We start from the raw sequence: 18,254 nt of genomic DNA on the forward strand, positions 1-18,254 counted from the left end.
TCTCCATTTTCACTGAGGAAAGGAGTGAGCATACTCCAGATAACTTGTTTGACAAAGACATTCTAATCACCCTGGCAGCCTCTACCCTGTACTCACCGGGACCGTTATCAGAGATTCAAATGAGCGCGCGCTCCACACCATGCGGACATAGCGACTGCTGCTGGACGGACTCTACACACGCCGGCAAGTGAGAACAACAGAGACCGGACAATTATACAACTTGACAGTGGCAGATTAAATGTACCCTGGGCCCCGGGCTGTCCACCCAACCTGGGCCCCCCGTCAATCCGCCCACATTATACTCCGCTACTGCCCCCCCCCCACACTGTCCCCAATAAACACTGCCTGCCTCCCCTCCCTGCTGGCCCCATTAAACATAATGTTTGGTCCCTTGCTGCTCCCAGTAAGCATTGCCCACCCCACCTCCACTGCCCCCAATAAACATACTGCCAACTGGTTTCAGGAGAGGAGGGAGCTGATCTTATAGGGGAGGTCGCAGGGTCACAGCAGCACAGAGGATGTCAGGAGTGAAGGGTGCTGATCTTATAGGGGAGGTCACAGCAGCACAGAGGATGTCAGGAGATGAGGGTGCTAATCATATAGGAGGTCCCAGCAGCACAGAGGATGTCAGGAGAGGAGGGTGCTGATCTATAGGAGAGGTCCGAGCAGCACAGAGGATGTCAGGAGAGGAGGGTGCTGATCTAATAAGGAAGGTCACAGCATCTCAGAGGATGACAGGAGAGGAGGGTGCTATTCCTATAGGAGATGGTCCCCCTCTTATAGATGGTCACCCTCTTCCCTCCTTATAGATGGTCCCCCTCTTCCCTCCTTATAGATGGTCCCCCTCTCCCCCCCCCTTATAGATGGTTCCCCCTCTTCCCCCCCTTATAGATGGTCCCCCTCTCCCCCCCCCTTATAAATGGTTCCCCCTCTTCCCTCCTTATAGCTGGTCCCCCCCTTCCCCCCCTTATAGCTGGTCCCCCCTTATAGATGGCCCCCCTCTTCCCCCCCTTATAGCTGGTCCCCCCTTTTCCCCCCATATAGATGGTCCCCCTCTTCCCCCCCCCTTATAGATGGTATCCCTTTCCCCCCCCCTTATAGATGGTCCCCCTCTTCCCCCCTATAGATGGTCCCCCCCCTTCCCCCCCTTATAGATGGTCCCCCTCTCCCCCCCCCCTTATAGATGGTCCCCCTCTTCCCCCTTATAGATGGTCCCCCTCTTCCCTCCTTATAGATGGTCCCCCTCTTCCCTCATTATAGATGGTCCCCCTCTTCCCTCCTTATAGATGGTCCCCCTCTTCCCCCGTATAGCTGGTCCCCCCCTTCCCCCCCTTATAGATGGTTCCCCCTCTTCCCCCTTATAGCTGGTCCCCCCCTTATAACTGGTCCCCCCTTATAAATGGCCCCCCTCTCCCCCCCCCTTATAGCTGGTCCCCCCTTTTCCCCCCATATAGATGGTCCCCCTCTTCCCCCCCCCCCTTATAGATGGTCCCCCTCTTCCCCCCCCCCCTTATAGATGGTCCCCCTCTTCCCCCCCCCCTTATAGATGGTCCCCCTCTTCCCCCCCTTATAGATGGTCCCCCTCTCCCCCCCTTATAGATGGTCCCCCTCTTCCCCCCCTTATAGATGGTCCCCCTCTTCCCCCCCTTATAGATGGTCCCCCTCTCCCCCCCCCCTTATAGATGGTCCCCCTCTTCCCCCCCTTATAGATGGTCCCCCTCTCCCCCCCCCTTATAGATGGTCCCCCTCTTCCCCCCCTTATAGCTGGTCCCCCCTTATAGATGGTCCCCCTCTTCCCCCCTCCTTATAGATGGTCCCCCTCTCCCCCCCCCTTATAAATGGTCTCCCTCTTCCCCCCCCTTATACCCTTATAGATTGCCCCCCTCTTCCCCCCCTTATAGAAGGTCCCCCTCTTTTCCCCCCTTATAGATGGGCCCCCTCCCCCCCCCCCCCCCCGTGCAGGCAGATTAAAAAAAAAAAAAAAAAACAAAGAAAACTCACCTTACAACCCGTCCCCCTGTCGATCCTCTCCTGTCCTGCAGGCTCCGTCTGTCCCCCGGCTGTTGCGCAGCTGCCGGAGGTGTCCCGTCCTATCCCCCGGCAGCGCGCGCATCACAGAGCTCCCCGTGCGCCGGAAGTCACAGCCACAGGCGCACGGGGAGCTGTCTGATGCGCGCGCTGCCGGGGGATAGGACGGGACACCTCCGGCAGCTGCGCAACAGCCGGGGGACAGTAAGAGCAGGACTCTTGTGACTGCAAGCAAAACAATGCTTGCGGTCACAAGAGCCTGCAGTGTCGAGGGGGGGCATTATAATGTGGGCGGCGTGGCATGGGCCCCCAGGAGCCTCGGGCCCCGGGCGGCCGCCCAAACCGCCCACATTATAATCCGCCATTGCAACTTGAAGCCCGACCAACTCATCTCTTACACGGCTATCGACTACTAGATATCGGGTGAGAGGTGGATTACCCACCAATACTATCTGTATACAGACGCACATGAAGTGGGATTCATTGAATGATTACTACCATCTAAACTTATCTTTATAGCACAGCTGATAATATCTATATCGCTATACCGTCACTGCTACTATCTGAATAACATTACTAGATTACGATACCGTCACATGGTCCGGAATCAGTACAGGATAAGGGGCTAGAGATCATAAAATATCCCTAAGAGACATATTTTATATGTAAATCACGATTTTAACTGTTAAAAAGACAGCGCAAGGGCCCTGCACTGACACCTTCAATCATAATATAGAACATTGGATTTTTATTTATTTTTTATTCCTCATTTTTATTTTCTATTTTTACTTTTTTCAAAATTTTTATTTTTATTATTTTTCCCCTTTTTCCCTTTTTTATCTTCATTGTCCATCAACTCTCTCCAGTACTTCTAATTTTTTATTATTCATTTTTTATTATTTTCTATTGTATTGAATATTTACTTCTTATAAATTGAATTTGTACTGGATTCTACTATATTGTTCTTTTCCAGTTTTCTTTTATATATTGTGGACTGATTTAGTGTGTATGATTATGATTCCTATGACTGTATGAATTTTAAACGTTTTATATACAAAAAAAACTAGCCATACAAGATTTACTCCTAGAGAGCCTACATACTATTTTTATTTTCTATATTATTCTTTGGTGTCGGAACAGTAGTGCACTCGGAGCATATATTTTATATTTCCTAATATCCAGAGTAGGGTGGAGTCAACATACATATTGTACTCTTACATGTTTATCTTTTTAGGTGTATTAGTCACTTTGTTAGAATCTTAGTAACGCGTCACCTTTTGTCCATTAGGTAATATTAGTGTTTGTTTTTTAGTAGTTTATTTGGATTGGTCTCTCTGAGATGACCTGGAAGTGAAACAATAGGGTCATCTGGATCCTTCCATCTGCTGAGGTTGGTTGTTACGAGATGCTTGAGAGGCTCCGTCATATGTGGCTGACAAAACGTGTTGCCCTTAGTAATAAATTATTTGTGCTCCTGAATTGATGGTTTATCTCTGCTGCGTCTATCACGGACTGTGGTAACCGCTCACCTGCACTTGGGATTTCATAGAGGATCAAGTGGCACGATAGGATGTGTAAGACAGAACGGCTCGATCCAGACCTGTCTCCTTGTAACAGATCAGTGACACATTCTGTCCTATTCCTCACACCATAGTCTGTGTATCATATGTGATGCAGCTTCATCCTGTCTCCTGATAATAGATCAGTGTGTCTTCTGTCCTACTCCTCACACTATAGAGTATTTGTGTATCATATGTGATGCAGCTTCATCCTATCTCCTGGTAATAGATCAGTAACATGTCTTCTGTCCTATTCCTCACACTACAGAGTATCTGTGATGCAGCTTCATCCTGTCTCCTGATAATAGATCAGTGTGTCTTCTGTCCTATTCCTCACACTATAGAGTATCTGTGTATCTTATGTGATGCAGCTTCGTCCTGTCTCCTGGTGATAGATCAGTAACGTGTCTTCTGTCCTATTCCTCACACTATAATCTGTGTATCATGTGTGATGCAGCTCCATCCTGTCTCCTGGTAATGGGTCAGTGACATGGATCCTCTGTTCCCTCACACTATAGTCTGTGTATCATACGTGATGCAGCTCCATCCTATCTCCTGGTAATAGATCAGTAACGTGTCTTCTGTCCTATTCCTCACACTATAGTCTGTGTATCATACGTGATGCAGCTCCATCCTATCTCCTGGTAATGGGTCAGTGACATGGATCCTCTGTTCCCTCACACTATAGTCTGTGTATCATACGTGATGCAGCTCCATCCTATCTCCTGGTAATAGATCAGTAACGTGTCTTCTGTCCTATTCCTGACACTATAGTCTAAGTATCATACGTGATGCAGCTTCGTCCTGTCTCCTGGTAATGGGTCAGTGACACGGATCTTCAGTTCCCTCACACTAAAGTGGCAGCATTAGTCTACCTACTATAGGGAAATAAAGTGTAATAAAGCATATACTACTGCTGCCCCCTGAAAAGAACTATGTTAAACTCCTGCCCCGTCTGTACATGACCTTTCTGTAGTCATTAGCATATTCCTCAGGGCCGGAGTAGTCAGCAACAGCCAGAAGAATTGGCTGTAATTTGACCCAGCAATGAGTATTGTGGAGCGCCCCCGTCTGACTATGCAGGCTCATACACCGAGCATCAGCCCGGAGCGGTGGCATTGCAGCAGATTCTCTGAGCCATCAGTGACTACTTCATGGATTATATAGGGTGGTCCTCACTTACAGCACAGCGTCTATAGCGCACCACTAATAATATCTCACAGATGTAACCACAAGTAGACACGGGTGAATGGAGGGTGAAGGCTTTTATTGAAACCCTCAGGATCGGGAGTCCTGGACCAACACTCATACCAATGTTACCGTGACATTCTCCTCCGCGTCTTCATGTACTATAGAACTAAAAAAAAAAAAAAAAAAAAAAATGCACAACATGCAGTGACCCTGAAGAGGGTCAATATGTACAAAGCATCTGGTACCTGGCCACAACCTCCAGCCTCAAACTCCGCATCTCTCGGGGGAGGCCCAGGCAGACGTTCATTACCAGATCCGGCAAAATCCAAAGAGCACCGAACCAATGTAACAAAATGCAGAACACAATACAACAACAGTGAGACACCGAGCCCAGCGCTCACTTATAGGGATGAGACCCTCATGGAATGATAATGCAAAGTCACAACAGAAAGTCAGAGAAACCATGATGACAATCCAAGGTGGGAACCAGGATCTCGGGAAGGGAGCTCGATCCTGCTCCTCCATCTCTTCTGAGCACAGAGAAAATCCCAGGAACGGGGTCACAGATGTGTGAAGTGACACGACCCCTATGCCTTCATAACGTGAAGGTTCCATGCTTTTATCCATCACACGTGTCAGGATCCAGGAAGGAGAGAATCTAAGACAAGTGGACACAGCTCCTCATGACCAACCATCACAGAAGCCGTCACTGGAGAAATCCATGCAATCCCAAGTAGTGACTAGGCAACTGGCCGAACCAAACCACTCGGCATGTGACTCCCGGCAGCTGGATGCATCCCTAGGGAGTCCTGGAAAACATGGAAACAGCCATAGGCCATATCCAAGCTTTCCTGGCAGCCCTAGGGCTCCTTCCAGCTTCTCCAGCTGCCGGGAGTCACATACCGAGTGGTTCGGCCAGTTCGCTCATCACTAATCTCCATTGCTTTCTTATTTTATCTTTTACTATTTGAAAGGTGTAAATTCAGCATGGGCAGATCTGCAGGGTCGCAATCACGATGTGTGCTAATCAGAATCACAGGTGACATACACAGACAGATCTTCCATGGAATTTTCCAGAGGGGCCGCCGGGGTCACCTGTGTTTCCTTTGATTGGTCCTTGATCACTGAATAGTTTCCAGAGGACAAGCTTGATGGCTGCCAACTCCCATGGCCTCTGATCGAAGCATAACTAGACTGCATGAAGTTCCACCCAGAGGTTTGATAAACAGAGCTCACAGACACATCAGGAACTTCGCACGCCATGTCCGAGTCATCCATGTCCTCACCAGACACATCTGCTATGACAGGTCTGTTTGGTGCATTCATAGGAGGTGCGCTGTCTAGTTTTACTTTCTTCTCGGAGGGACTTTCTACCTTTGTTTGGAGGGGGGATCTGAAACTGCTCACAGCTGAAGTGGCAGCTTCTGAGTCTTGATCTTCAGACGTGGTGAGGTCTTCAGGATCCTCCTCAGTTGCAATGAGCTTGTAATAGGATTCGAGCTCTTGCTGCATGCTGCTGGGGTTGGCAGATGAGCGGGGGGACGCCTTCTTCTGTGCAGGTGAAAGAAGAGGACCCTCAGGTTTGACAGAGCTGTTACTAGTCTTCTGAGAGTCTATTGATGTGATTTTGATGTCTTTACACCCTGCATCTTGTACATAACCAAACAGGGAACTTGGTAGGGACAATGGGGCTTTCTTAAATTTTTGGTTGAGTCTGGTAGTAGCATTGAAAGTGGGTTTTGTTATGTCTTTTGAGGGTGCCAAAGGGGTAAACACTGGTTTGATTGGCTTGACACTACTGATGTAGCTAACGGGTGCTGGGATGGGTGTGGTTGGTGGCGGCTTTTGGACATTTGTGTTCTTGACATTACATTCTTGTACAGGTAAATACTCCAGCCTACCAGTCATAGGGTTCATGGAAAACGTGGAGGCCTTAGCCTCTTTGGACGTCTCCTTTTCTAACTTTGTGGGAGTCTTTGCTTCTTGAGGTTGCTGGCCTGCACTTTCTTCTTTTTTCGGTGTGAGCTCGGCTTTACCAGTCTGTTGGTTGCTAGGACTTCCCTTCCTCTCGGTTTTAGCATTAACAAATGAGCTGTTTGTTGAGCTACTTATGGAAGGTGTAACAGGTGCTGTGCTGCTAACGGGAAGTGGAGCAGGAGACTTGGTGCTCGGAGTCTGCTGGACATTAGACTGTGGGCCCTGCACTGATTTGGTAGGACCACTGCAGGTTGTCTGAGAAGTACTGGTGGGAATGGCTCCAGATTTGTGGGCATAGGAAAACAAAGGCTTCTTAGAGACGGGACTTTCTATTTCACTCTTGACCTCCTGTTTTCTTACAGTCTCCTTTTCAGGGGTGACAACATTAAACAATAAATCTTGTTTGATTTTTTGCACAGGTTTTGGATTTGGCCCTTCTACCTTCTCCTTCTGAGCAGGTTTACCTGTGTCTTCTTGCTGCGTGCTTCCCTTACGTAAGGCCACGTCTCCGCCAAAAGTTTTAGAGACCGGGTCCTCTGATAAGAGACCTGCTGCTTTGTTCTTTACTACAGGGATGGATTTTGATGTTGCATTTGAAGCCCTTATAGAAAGGAAGGTGTTTAGTGGAGCAGGTTTGCTCATTGTTACCACAGGGGTCGGTGGACGGACACTCATTACACTAGGCAGGTCTGGCCGAACTTTAGTTTGTACGTTGGAAGTGGTGGGTGAAGATGAAGCAGCAGATGTTGTGGAGGTTGTGTGAACAGTAACAGTAGTGGGGGCTGATGAATGGGAAGGGGACAAGGCATTTCCTGGTAGGGTGCTGGGTTTACTACCCATGAGTTTTATTGCAAAACCTTTTGGCTTCAAACTTACAGTTTTTGACTCTTCTTCCTTGGGTTTGTTTGGCGCCGCATCCACTTTTGAAGCGCCGACAGCTGTTGGGGTTTTGTTTTCCACAGTTTTCCAGACAAACTTTCCAAATGATGGATTCTTTGGAGGCTCCTTTTCTGGCGTCTTGTTCCGTCTCTTGTCGGAGGAGGAGGAGGCAGATGTGTGATGTTTGGTTTTGGCCTTCCTTTCTTCTTCTTGTTCTTTTTTTGCCCTCTTAGATCTGCTGTACTCATGGGCTTCATGTTTCTGCTCTGCTAGTTTGCGTTTTTGCTCTGCCTGTCTACGAGCCGCCTCCTGAGCTGCCATCAAGCTTGTCTTCTTCCTCTCCCGACGCAGCACTTCATAGTTTATGTGTGCATCGGTGTGCTTCTGCAGAGGAACAACAAACAATATATATTATAACCAGAGATTTGAAGTAAACTGGTCTTTGATATCTATAGGTTGGCTGTAAGGATTTCCAGAGGTTCCTATAAGACTTACCAGGTACTGACACGTGTTTAAGGACAAACATGAATGAGACAAACCTTGTACTTATCATTGTGTGCATAAGCTCTCAGATGTTCTTCAGCCTCCACGTGATCCGGGAACAGCTCCTCACACAGTCTGCAGTAGTAGCCATTCACTGGGACCAGGAACTCAGAACCTGTGACAATGCAGTAAGATGAGAGCCCAGACTGGCGCTGAATGCCCTGCAGTCAGTGTGTGAATAACGCCCTCACCTTTGAGAGGAATATTTACTTTCTGCTTCTTTGTGGTTCCTGGCTCTTGAACTTTCTTTTTAACCCATGGCCTCTTCACCTCTTTTACACACTGCAAGAAAAGCAATGGAGAAATCGGTGAAACATGAACAGTGGCAGTACAAGGTCTACAGGTAACCAAATCCCCGCAATCCCCCAGAGATGAAGCCATCACCCCACTCATCATCTTCCACACATGTCCTACCTGGTTGTGCTTCCTTTCATGCAAATGAAGGAGAAATTCAGGCAGCGTCATGCAGATGGCATTACAGTCCTCACACCAATGTGAACCGGAATCATAATATTCAAAGATCTCCGATATGTCAAAGGGCGGAGGTTCCTCAGGCTTGGTAAGGGTCTTGGTGGAAGGTGTACAGGGTCGGGGGCTTTTTGACCGTGACTTGTCTCTTGGCTTTAAAGCATCCTCAGATTTTGATAAGGATGGTGAGCGTGGCTCTGGGTCCCTCTTAGGGTCAGGGCTGGGTGGCGTGCCTTTACATTTGGCATCTTCTGACTTACTGGACAGATGAGCTGCCCCCACTGGCTGGGCGTCATCTCCAGATTTAGAAACGCTCTTGTCTTTCACATCGGCCTTAGACACAGGGTCGCTGCTGAGCTTCAAATCACTGGAAGACTTTGAGGAGTCACTAGTTCTTGACTCATTATCAGAGTTCTGGATAAGAAAAAAGACAGGTCTAAGAGAATACATGGGGTAACAGCACACATGACAGCAGTAGTCTCCAGCTAACACGTATGTACAATGGTATACAGGTGACCCCACAGACTTGGTGCAGCCGCCCAGCACCACACAGTAGACCCTGTGCTCACCCTGGCTGGTGCCGGAGAACCTGGGCTCTTCTCTTTCTTAGGTTGGCTCTTCTCAGCCAGGTCACTGCGGTTGAAGCCCAGGATCTCCGCCACCTTGGTGAGCTGCCGCTGCTTGAGTTTTGTGCTGTTGAGCTCCTCGCACAGGGAGTTGATCTGCTTTTGGGCGCTCTCTAATACTTTGTTCAGTTCCTCCAGCAGAGGATCCTTGTGCCCGTCCTTCTCTCGCCGCTTCTTCCGCAGGAGTATTCCTATGACAGGACAGATGGTGAATGGATACAAGGAGTTATCATCTCGTCATGGAGGAGACCTTAGAATGTGTATGGACCCCTCACTGTGCACCCACAGACACTCACCCTGCTGGATGCGCAGCTGATCCACCTTGGCGCTGAGGGTGGCCAAGCTTTCTTTCTTTACTTTGTGCTCCTTTCTTATACACTCCAGCTCTTCCAAGACCTTTAACAAATGAAAGGTTCTTTTCTTTGGGTCATAAGCAGCATCTCACTTTACTGCATTACAGCAGTCAACTTTAGGATTACTTACTGGTCACATGTCACTTACCTGGGACTGCAGAGATGCTCCCTCCAGGCTTCTGACCTGTAATAACCAGTTTCACAGCACTGCTATAAAACCGCTATTACATAAGCACTTATGGTAGGCACTACTACATCAGACCTCAACAAGGGCTCCGGCACTGCCACATCAGACCTCTACAAGGGGTCCGGCACTGCTACATCAGACCTCAACAAGGGCTCCGGCACTGCCACATCAGACCTCTACAAGGGCTCCGGCACTACTACATCAGACCTCTACAAGGGGTCAGGCACTGCTACATCAGACCTCTACAAGGGGTCCGGCACTGCCACATCAGACCTCTACAAGGGCTCCGGCACTGCTACATCAGACCTCTACAAGGGCTCCGGCACTGCTACATCAGACCTCTACAAGGGCTCCGGCACTGCTACATCAGACCTCTACAAGGGGTCCTTGGATAAGTGATTTGCGGGGTTCCCTGACTGACAGTACTATGGGATATTACAACATGGCTCTTTGGATGAAATGGTGGATGAGCTCCGAGCCCCAATTGTGCTGGAGATGAAGTGTGAGGGTAACAGAGAGGTGAAGCCTTCTGGCCTCGGGGTGCACTCTAGACTTACTTTCAATTTCTCAGCTTCTTTGTTTTTGCGGTCGGCTTCCTGTTTGGCCAGCAGCGCTGCCAAAGGATTTGTAGGATTGGCATCGGGTTTTACATCGGCTTTGGCTTCGGAGAGATCCTCAGTGGTTTCAATAACGCGCAAATTGCTGCGGGGATTGTAGACTGGAGTGGGGGCACTGACGGGGGCACTCATAGGAGGGGGGGGAAGCTGGCTAGACATGTGAGCAGCAGTACTGACGGCGACACTCATATGAGGGGCTGACATATGAGCAGGGGAGGGCATCGGTGAATACATGGTCCAGCTGGAGGTGGGATAGGACACATAGGGACTATAGGGATTGTAGTTCGGAGGTGGCATATTATATCTGGGGACCATTGGGGAATGGGAATACGGTGAGTAGATGGGCATTTGGGATGGACTAATAGGAGGTGGTGTAGGTTCAAGGCTAATCGTGGGCGGTTGCATGGGGGGCGGGTGGACAGGGGGCGGCTGGACAGGGGGCAGCTGAACGGGGGGCGGGTGGACAGTAGGTGGCTGCACGGGGGGCGGCTGGACAGGGATTTCTACTTTTGGCGCAGCAGTTGTCTCCTTGGGAAAAGCTTTGCGTAGTATAAGTTGCGGTTTCTCTTTCGGGACGGGGGCAGGGCTCGGCAGTGTCACCAGCGGTGTGAGTTCTTTTACAGCCGCTTTCACAGGCGCCTTTGTGTTCGCTTCCGGTTCCTCCTCCTTTTCTGTCTTGACTGGCGGTTCTGCGTTTTTACCCTTGGGGTCAGCAGGGCGGGCAGTGGCCACGCTCTGTGGCTTCTCGGCTGCAGGCTGGGACATCTTGGGCACGAGTCTCTTTCCATGAAGCCGTTCTTGTGTTCTGACGGCAAGTTTCCCGATTTCGGCAACGCCGATGTCCAGGCCAATAGTCTTCAGCAGGTCGTGGATTTTCTCAAACTCTTGCTTGTTCTCAGAGCTGTTGGCTGGCGTAGCAGGGGTGGGGGGGACCGGCGGAGCTTTCTGAGGCTCTGGCTTCTTGTCTTCCTCATCCCCGTAAAGGAACAACTCCTCATCCTCAATCTCTGCGGAGCTTCGCTGCTTTGGATCCAGAGTCTTTGAGTGGGGCAGAGATGATTTGCAGTCCGGCTCATGAGGCAACAAGAAGCCGCCTGCCGCCTGTCCTGTCCCCTGCTGAGCGCCATCTTTATGCTGAGGGAAGAGGTTCAGACTGCTCAGCGGCAAGTTTCCTACAGAGGAGGAGTATAGGGAGACCTTTGGGCTGTCCGTCTGCTCACATGGAGGAGTCTGACCAGTCATGTTGGCTTTCATATCGGCCTCCATACTGCCGCTCAGTGCCCAGCCTGTTGGTGCCGCTGTGGACTGGGCGCTGCCTTGTGGTAGTGGAGATTCAGGTGTCTGTGCCACGGCTGGAGAAGAGGAGCTGAACCCACTGGATGTGAGGAGACCCATCTGGACCTCCTGCTGGCTCTGCGCACTCAGGTTATTATTCTCTGTCCCCGCAGAGCTGACACTTCTTACCACACTATTAGCCGAGAGGTTATCGACCTGGAGAGAAAAACAGACGTAAGTAACGGCCAAAGCACAAACCAACGAGGGCCACAGAACAGAGACATGAGGGGGGGAGCGAGGGCCACAGAACAGAGACATGAGGGGGGGAGCGAGGGCCACAGAACAGAGACATGAGGGGGGGAGCAAGGGCCACAGAACAGAGACATGAGGGGGGGAGCGAGGGCCACAGAACAGAGACATGAGGGGGGGAGCGAGGGCCACAGAACAGAGACATGAGGGGGGGAGCGAGGGCCACAGAACAGAGACATGAGGCGGGAGCGAGGGCCACAGAACAGAGACATGAGGCGGGAGCGAGGGCCACAGAACAGAGACATGAGGCGGGAGGGAGCGAGGGCCAAAGAACAGAGACATGAGGCGGGAGCGAGGGCCACAGAACAGAGACATGAAGCGGGAGGGAGCGAGGGCCACAGAACAGAGACATGAGGCGGGAGCGAGCGAGGGCCACAGAACAGAGACATGAGGGGGGAGGGAGCGAGGGCCACAGAACAGAGACATGAGGCGAGAGGGAGCGAGGGCCACAGAACAGAGACATGAGGCGGGAGGGAGCGAGGGCCAAAGAACAGAGACATGAGGCGGGAGGGAGCGAGGGCCAAAGAACAGAGACATGAGGCGGGAGGGAGCGAGGGCCACAGAACAGAGACATGAGGCGGGAGGGAGCGAGGGCCACAGAACAGACATGAGGCGGGAGGGAGCGAGGGCCACAGAACAGAGACATGAGGCGGGAGGGAGCGAGGGCCAAAGAACAGAGACATGAGGCGGGAACGAGGGCCACAGAACAGAGACATGAGGGGGGGAGCGAGGGCCACAGAACAGAGACATGATGGGGGGGAGCGAGGGCCACAGAACAGAGACATGAGGCGGGAGGGAGCGAGGGCCACAGAACAGAGACATGAGGCGGGAGCGAGGGCCAAAGAACAGAGACATGAGGCAGGGAGCGAGGGCCACAGAACAGAGACATGAGGCGGGAGGGAGCGAGGGCCACAGAACAGAGACATGAGGGGGGGGAGCGAGGGCCACAGAACAGAGACATGAGGCGGGAGGGAGCGAGGGCCAAAGAACAGAGAAATGAGGCCGGAGCGAGGGCCACAGAACAGAGACATGAGGGGGGGGGGAGCGAGGGCCACAGAACAGAGACATGAGGGGGGGGGAGCGAGGGCCACAGAACAGAGACATGAGGCGGGGAGCGAGCGAGGGAACAGGCCATAAAGTAAAGACTGAGATCTCTCCTCTTCTCACATCCATTTCTGGCTTTCGCTTTAAAAGTCTGTCAGCTAAATCTCTCTGTGTAAAGGCCCCATCCATAACCTACTACTACCCCCATCACTATAGTCTCCAGCATATTGGGAGTGATCCCCTCCCCCAGCACTCTACACTCAGCAATCTTCCCTAGGCCGGCTTCCTGCTCCTGGAGGATCCACGTGGAGCGGCCGGCACCGAGAGACTCCATTATTCTGCCACCGCCGTTCTCTCTATATACTGACCCTATGGGGCGCCTGTCATTCCCTTTATATACTGACCCTATGGGGTGACTGTCATTCTCTCTATATATACTGACCCTATGGGGCGCCTCTCTATATACTGTGCAAAAGAACACTGCAGAGACACCATCACATGTCTTGACGTCAGTGAACTAGCCAGATTTTCCCTCCGGGAAGGAACAACCAAGCCAATGAATGTCTCCAATCAAGGAAACCACCTCAGCAATGTATCCTTCCACAGACAGCTGTTTCGGGGTTTTTGCCCCTCATCAGTGTGGAGTAGGTTTCTGGCTAGTGGGAGCAATGACTAGTAAGTGCATGCAAAAGGACGCTGGTTGACCTCAGGGAGATCAACCAAAACACCGCAGAGACACCATCACGTCTCTCAACGTCAGTGTATTCTAGAACATTGCCCCCTATGGGGCGCCTGTCATTCTCTCTATATATATACTGACCCTATGGGGCGCCTGTCATTCTCTCTATATATACTGACCCTATGGGGCGCCTGTCATTCTCTCTATATATACTGACCCTATGGGGCGCCTGTCATTCTCTCTATATATACTGACCCTATGGGGCGCCTGTCATTCTCTCTATATATACTGACCCTATGGGGCGCCTGTCATTCTCTCTATATATACTGACCCTATGGGGCGCCTCTCTATATACTGACCCTATGGGGCGCCTGTCATTCTCTATATACTGACCCTATGGGGCACCTCTATATACTGACCCTATGGGGCGCCTGTCATTCTCTATATTCTGACCCTATGGGGCACCTCTCTATATACTGACCCTATGGGGCGCCTGTCATTCTCTCTATATACTGACTCTATGGGGCGCCTGTCATTCTCTATATACTGACCCTATGGGGCGCCTGTCATTCACTCTATATTCTGACCCTATGGGGCGCCTCTCTATATAGTGACCCTATGGGGCGCCTCTCTATATACTGACCCTATGGGGCGCCTGTCATTCTCTCTATATACTGACCCTGTGGGGCGCCTGTCATTCTCTATATACTGACCCTATGGGGCGCCTGTCATTCTCTCTATATACTGACCCTATGGGGCGCCTCTCTATATACTGACCCTATGGGGCGCCTGTCATTCTCTATATACTGATCCTATGGGGCGCCTGTCATTCTCTATATACTGACCCTATGGGGCACCTGTAATTCTCTATATACTGACCCTATGGGTCGCCTCTCTATATACTGACCCTATGGGGCGCCTGTCATTCTCTCTATATACTGCAAAAGAACACTGCAGAGACACCATCACGTCTCGACGTCAGTGAACTAGCCAGACCTTCCTCCGGGAAGGAACAACCAAGCCAATGAATGTCTCCAATCAAGGAAACCACCTAAGTAAGGTATCCATCCACAGACAGCTGTTTCGGGGTTTTTGCCCCTCATCAGTGTGGAGTAGGTTTCTGGCTAGTGGGAGCAATGACTAGTAAGTGCATGCAAAAGGACGCTGGTTGACCTCAGGGAGATCAACCAAAACACCGCAGAGACACCATCACGTCTCTCAACGTCAGTGTATTCTAGAACATTGCCCCCTATGGGGCGCCTGTCATTCTCTCTATATATACTGACCCTATGGGGCGCCTGTCATTCTCTCTATATATACTGACCCTATGGAGCGCCTGTCATTCTCTATATATATACTGACCCTATGGGGCGCCTGTCATTCTCTCTATATACTGACCCTATGGGGCGCCTGTCATTCTCTCTATATATACTGACCCTATGGGGCGCCTGTCATTCTCTCTATATATACTGACCCTATGGAGCGCCTGTCATTCTCTCTATATATACTGACCCAATGGAGCGCCTGTCATTCTCTCTATATATACTGACCCTATGGAGCGCCTGTCATTCTCTCTATATATACTGACCCTATGGAGCGCCTGTCATTCTCTATATACTGACCCTATGGGGCACCTCTATATACTGACCCTATGGGGCGCCTGTCATTCTCTACATACGGACCCTATGGGGCGCCTCTCAATATACTGACCCTATGGGGCGCCTGTCATTCTCTCTATATACTGACCCTTTGGGGCGCCTGTCATTCTCTATATACTGACCCTATGGGGCGCCTGTCATTCTCTATATACTGAGGGGTCTCCGGCTCTCACCTGAGGAGACTGGTCACGGCTGACGGGCTCCACGTCCGTGCGTTTCTTCAGGATAGACTTTTTGGGCATGGGCAGCGGCATCGAGGACTCATGGCCAAACGGCTTTATGGCCCCGGAACTGAAACAACAAGCAGAACACATGAGCCGCCCGTCTGCTCCAAGCTGTGCAGGTGCCCACAATGCACCACTCCAATACCAGCCACTCCACACCGGAGGGACCCCGACTGTATGTGACAGCCTGAGGGGGGGGGGGGGGGGCTCCAACATAACAGGGGGAGGAACTACAACCACCAGCTGCTGGGGGGGCTCCAACATAACAGGGGGAGGAACTACAACCACCAGCTGCAGGGGGGGCTCTAACATAACAGGGGGAGGAACTACAACCACCAGCTGCAGGGGGGGCTCTAACATAACAGGGGGAGGAACTACAACCACCAGCTGCAGGGGGGGCTCCAACATAACAGGGGGAGGAACTACAACCACCAGCTGCAGGGGGGGCTCCAACATAACAGGAGGAGGAACAACAACCACCAGCTGCAGGGGGGGGGGGCTCCAACATAAAAGGAGGAGGAACAACAACCACCAGCTGCAGGGGGGGCTCTAACATAACAGGGGGAGGAACTACAACCACCAGCTGCAGGGGGGGCTCTAACATAACAGGGGGAGGAACTACAACCACCAGCTGCAGGGGGGGGGGGCTCCAACATAACAGGGGGAGGAACTACAACCACCAGCTGCAGGGGGGGCTCTAACATAACAGGGGGAGGAACTACAACCACCAGCTGCAGGGGGGGCTCTAACATAACAGGGGGAGGAACTACAACCACCAGCTGCAGGGGGGGCTCCAACATAACAGGGGGAGGAACTACAACCACCAGCTGCAGGGGGGGCTCCAACATAACAGGGGGAGGAACAACAACCACCAGCTGCAGGGGGAGCTCCAACATAAAAGGAGGAGGACTCCTGCATAACAGGGGGAGGAACGTACAGGGGAAGAGAAGGAAGGCACAGAAGCCCTCTCTTACACCTGCTCTGGGCATCTAGGGGTTAATAATCCCAGGAGGTTGCGATGTGCTGTGGCCGTTTGTCTTGTGGCCGTATACACACTGGATACAACTATCTTATATCCCTAGCACAACCGGCTACCAGATCCATCAGCAGCAGAAGGCTGGGGGACACATCCCAGGATGCACCTCTTCCCTCACTGCACATACCTGTCATTGGAGCTGGAGAGGGGCTGACGGTCAGGCGGGCGGCGGTCATCGGCTGGATTGGATCGGTCGCTGGGGGAGAGGCGATTCTGCACAGAAAGGGAAAGGTCATAACATTCCAAAAATATTCATCACACCCCAAGACCACAGCGTCACACCCAGAGACTACAACCCCTCAGACTGCAGAGACACACCCCCAGACCACAGCGTCACACTCACTCAGACTGCAGAGACACACCCCCAGACCACAGCGTCACACCCAGAGACTACAACCCCTCAGACTACAGCGTCACACCCAGAGACTACAACCCCTCAGACTGCAGAGACACACCCAGAGACTACAACCCCTCAGACTGCAGAGACACACCCAGAGACTACAACCCCTCAGACTACAGCGTCACACCCAGAGACTACAACCCCTCAGACCACAGCGTCACACCCCCCAGACCACAGCGTCACACCCAGAGACAACAACCCCTCAGAATGCAGAGACACCCCCCCAGAGACTACAACCCCCCAGACCACAGTGTCACACTCACTCAGACTAGAGACACACCCTGAGACCACAGCGTCACCCCCCCAGACCACAGCGTCACACCCAGAGACTACACCCCCTCAGACTGCAGAGACACACCCCCAGACCACACCCAGAGAATACAACCCCTCAGACTAGAGACACCCCCCCAGTCCACAGTGTCACACCCCCAGACCACAGCGTCACACCCAGAGACAACAACCCCTCAGACTACAGCGTCACACCCAGAGACTACACCCCCTCAGACTGCAGAGACACACCCCCAGACCACAGCGTCACACTCACTCAGACTGCAGAGACACCCCCCCAGACCACAGCGTCACACCCAGAGACTACAACCCCTCAGACTACAGCGTCACACCCAGAGACTACAACCCCTCAGACTGCAGACACACCCAGAGACTACAACCCCTCAGACTGCAGAGACACACCCAGAGACTACAACCCCTCAGACTACAGCGTCACACCCAGAGACTACAACCCCCCAGACCACAGCGTCACACCCCCCAGACCACAGCGTCACACCCAGAGACAACAACCCCTCAGACTGCAGAGACACACCCCCAGACCACAGTGTCACATTCACTCAGACTACAGAGACACACCCTGAGACCACAGCGTCACCCCCCCAGACCACAGCATCACACCCCCCCAGACCACAGCGTCACACCCAGAGACTACAACCCCCCAGACCACAGCGTCACACCCAGAGACTACAACCCCCCAGACCACAGCGTCACACCCAGAGACTACAACCCCCCAGACCACAGCGTCACACCCAGGGACTACAACCCCCAGACCACAGCGTCAAACCCAGAGACTACAACCCCCAGACCACAGAGCCACCCCCCCCCCCCCTCCCGAGACCACGCCTTCACCCCCGCGAGACCACGGTGGCACAACCCCCGCACCCCCCAGACCACGGCGTCACCACACACCCCC

General features: G+C 52.0%; 1 protein-coding gene across 1 annotated transcript in view; it reads right to left on the reverse strand.

Moving 5' to 3' along the window:
• Positions 1 to 4,833: 4,833 nt before the first annotated feature.
• The window catches only part of ZNF318 (zinc finger protein 318), a 35,414-nt gene continuing 21,993 nt past the window's right edge, over positions 4,834 to 18,254 (reverse strand). The window contains exons 2-10 of the mRNA XM_069954895.1: positions 16,781 to 16,866; positions 15,567 to 15,684; positions 10,369 to 11,919; positions 9,568 to 9,667; positions 9,215 to 9,462; positions 8,592 to 9,059; positions 8,369 to 8,459; positions 8,174 to 8,292; positions 4,834 to 8,018 (exon numbers count right to left, since the gene is read on the reverse strand). Coding sequence (XP_069810996.1) covers positions 5,802 to 8,018; positions 8,174 to 8,292; positions 8,369 to 8,459; positions 8,592 to 9,059; positions 9,215 to 9,462; positions 9,568 to 9,667; positions 10,369 to 11,919; positions 15,567 to 15,684; positions 16,781 to 16,866 — 4,998 coding nt within the window. The 3' untranslated portion in view covers positions 4,834 to 5,801. The remainder of the gene's footprint in view (positions 8,019 to 8,173; positions 8,293 to 8,368; positions 8,460 to 8,591; positions 9,060 to 9,214; positions 9,463 to 9,567; positions 9,668 to 10,368; positions 11,920 to 15,566; positions 15,685 to 16,780; positions 16,867 to 18,254) is intronic.

The sequence above is a fragment of the Dendropsophus ebraccatus genome, chromosome 15 (genome assembly GCF_027789765.1).
Source record: "Dendropsophus ebraccatus isolate aDenEbr1 chromosome 15, aDenEbr1.pat, whole genome shotgun sequence".
NCBI lineage: Eukaryota > Metazoa > Chordata > Amphibia > Anura > Hylidae > Dendropsophus > Dendropsophus ebraccatus.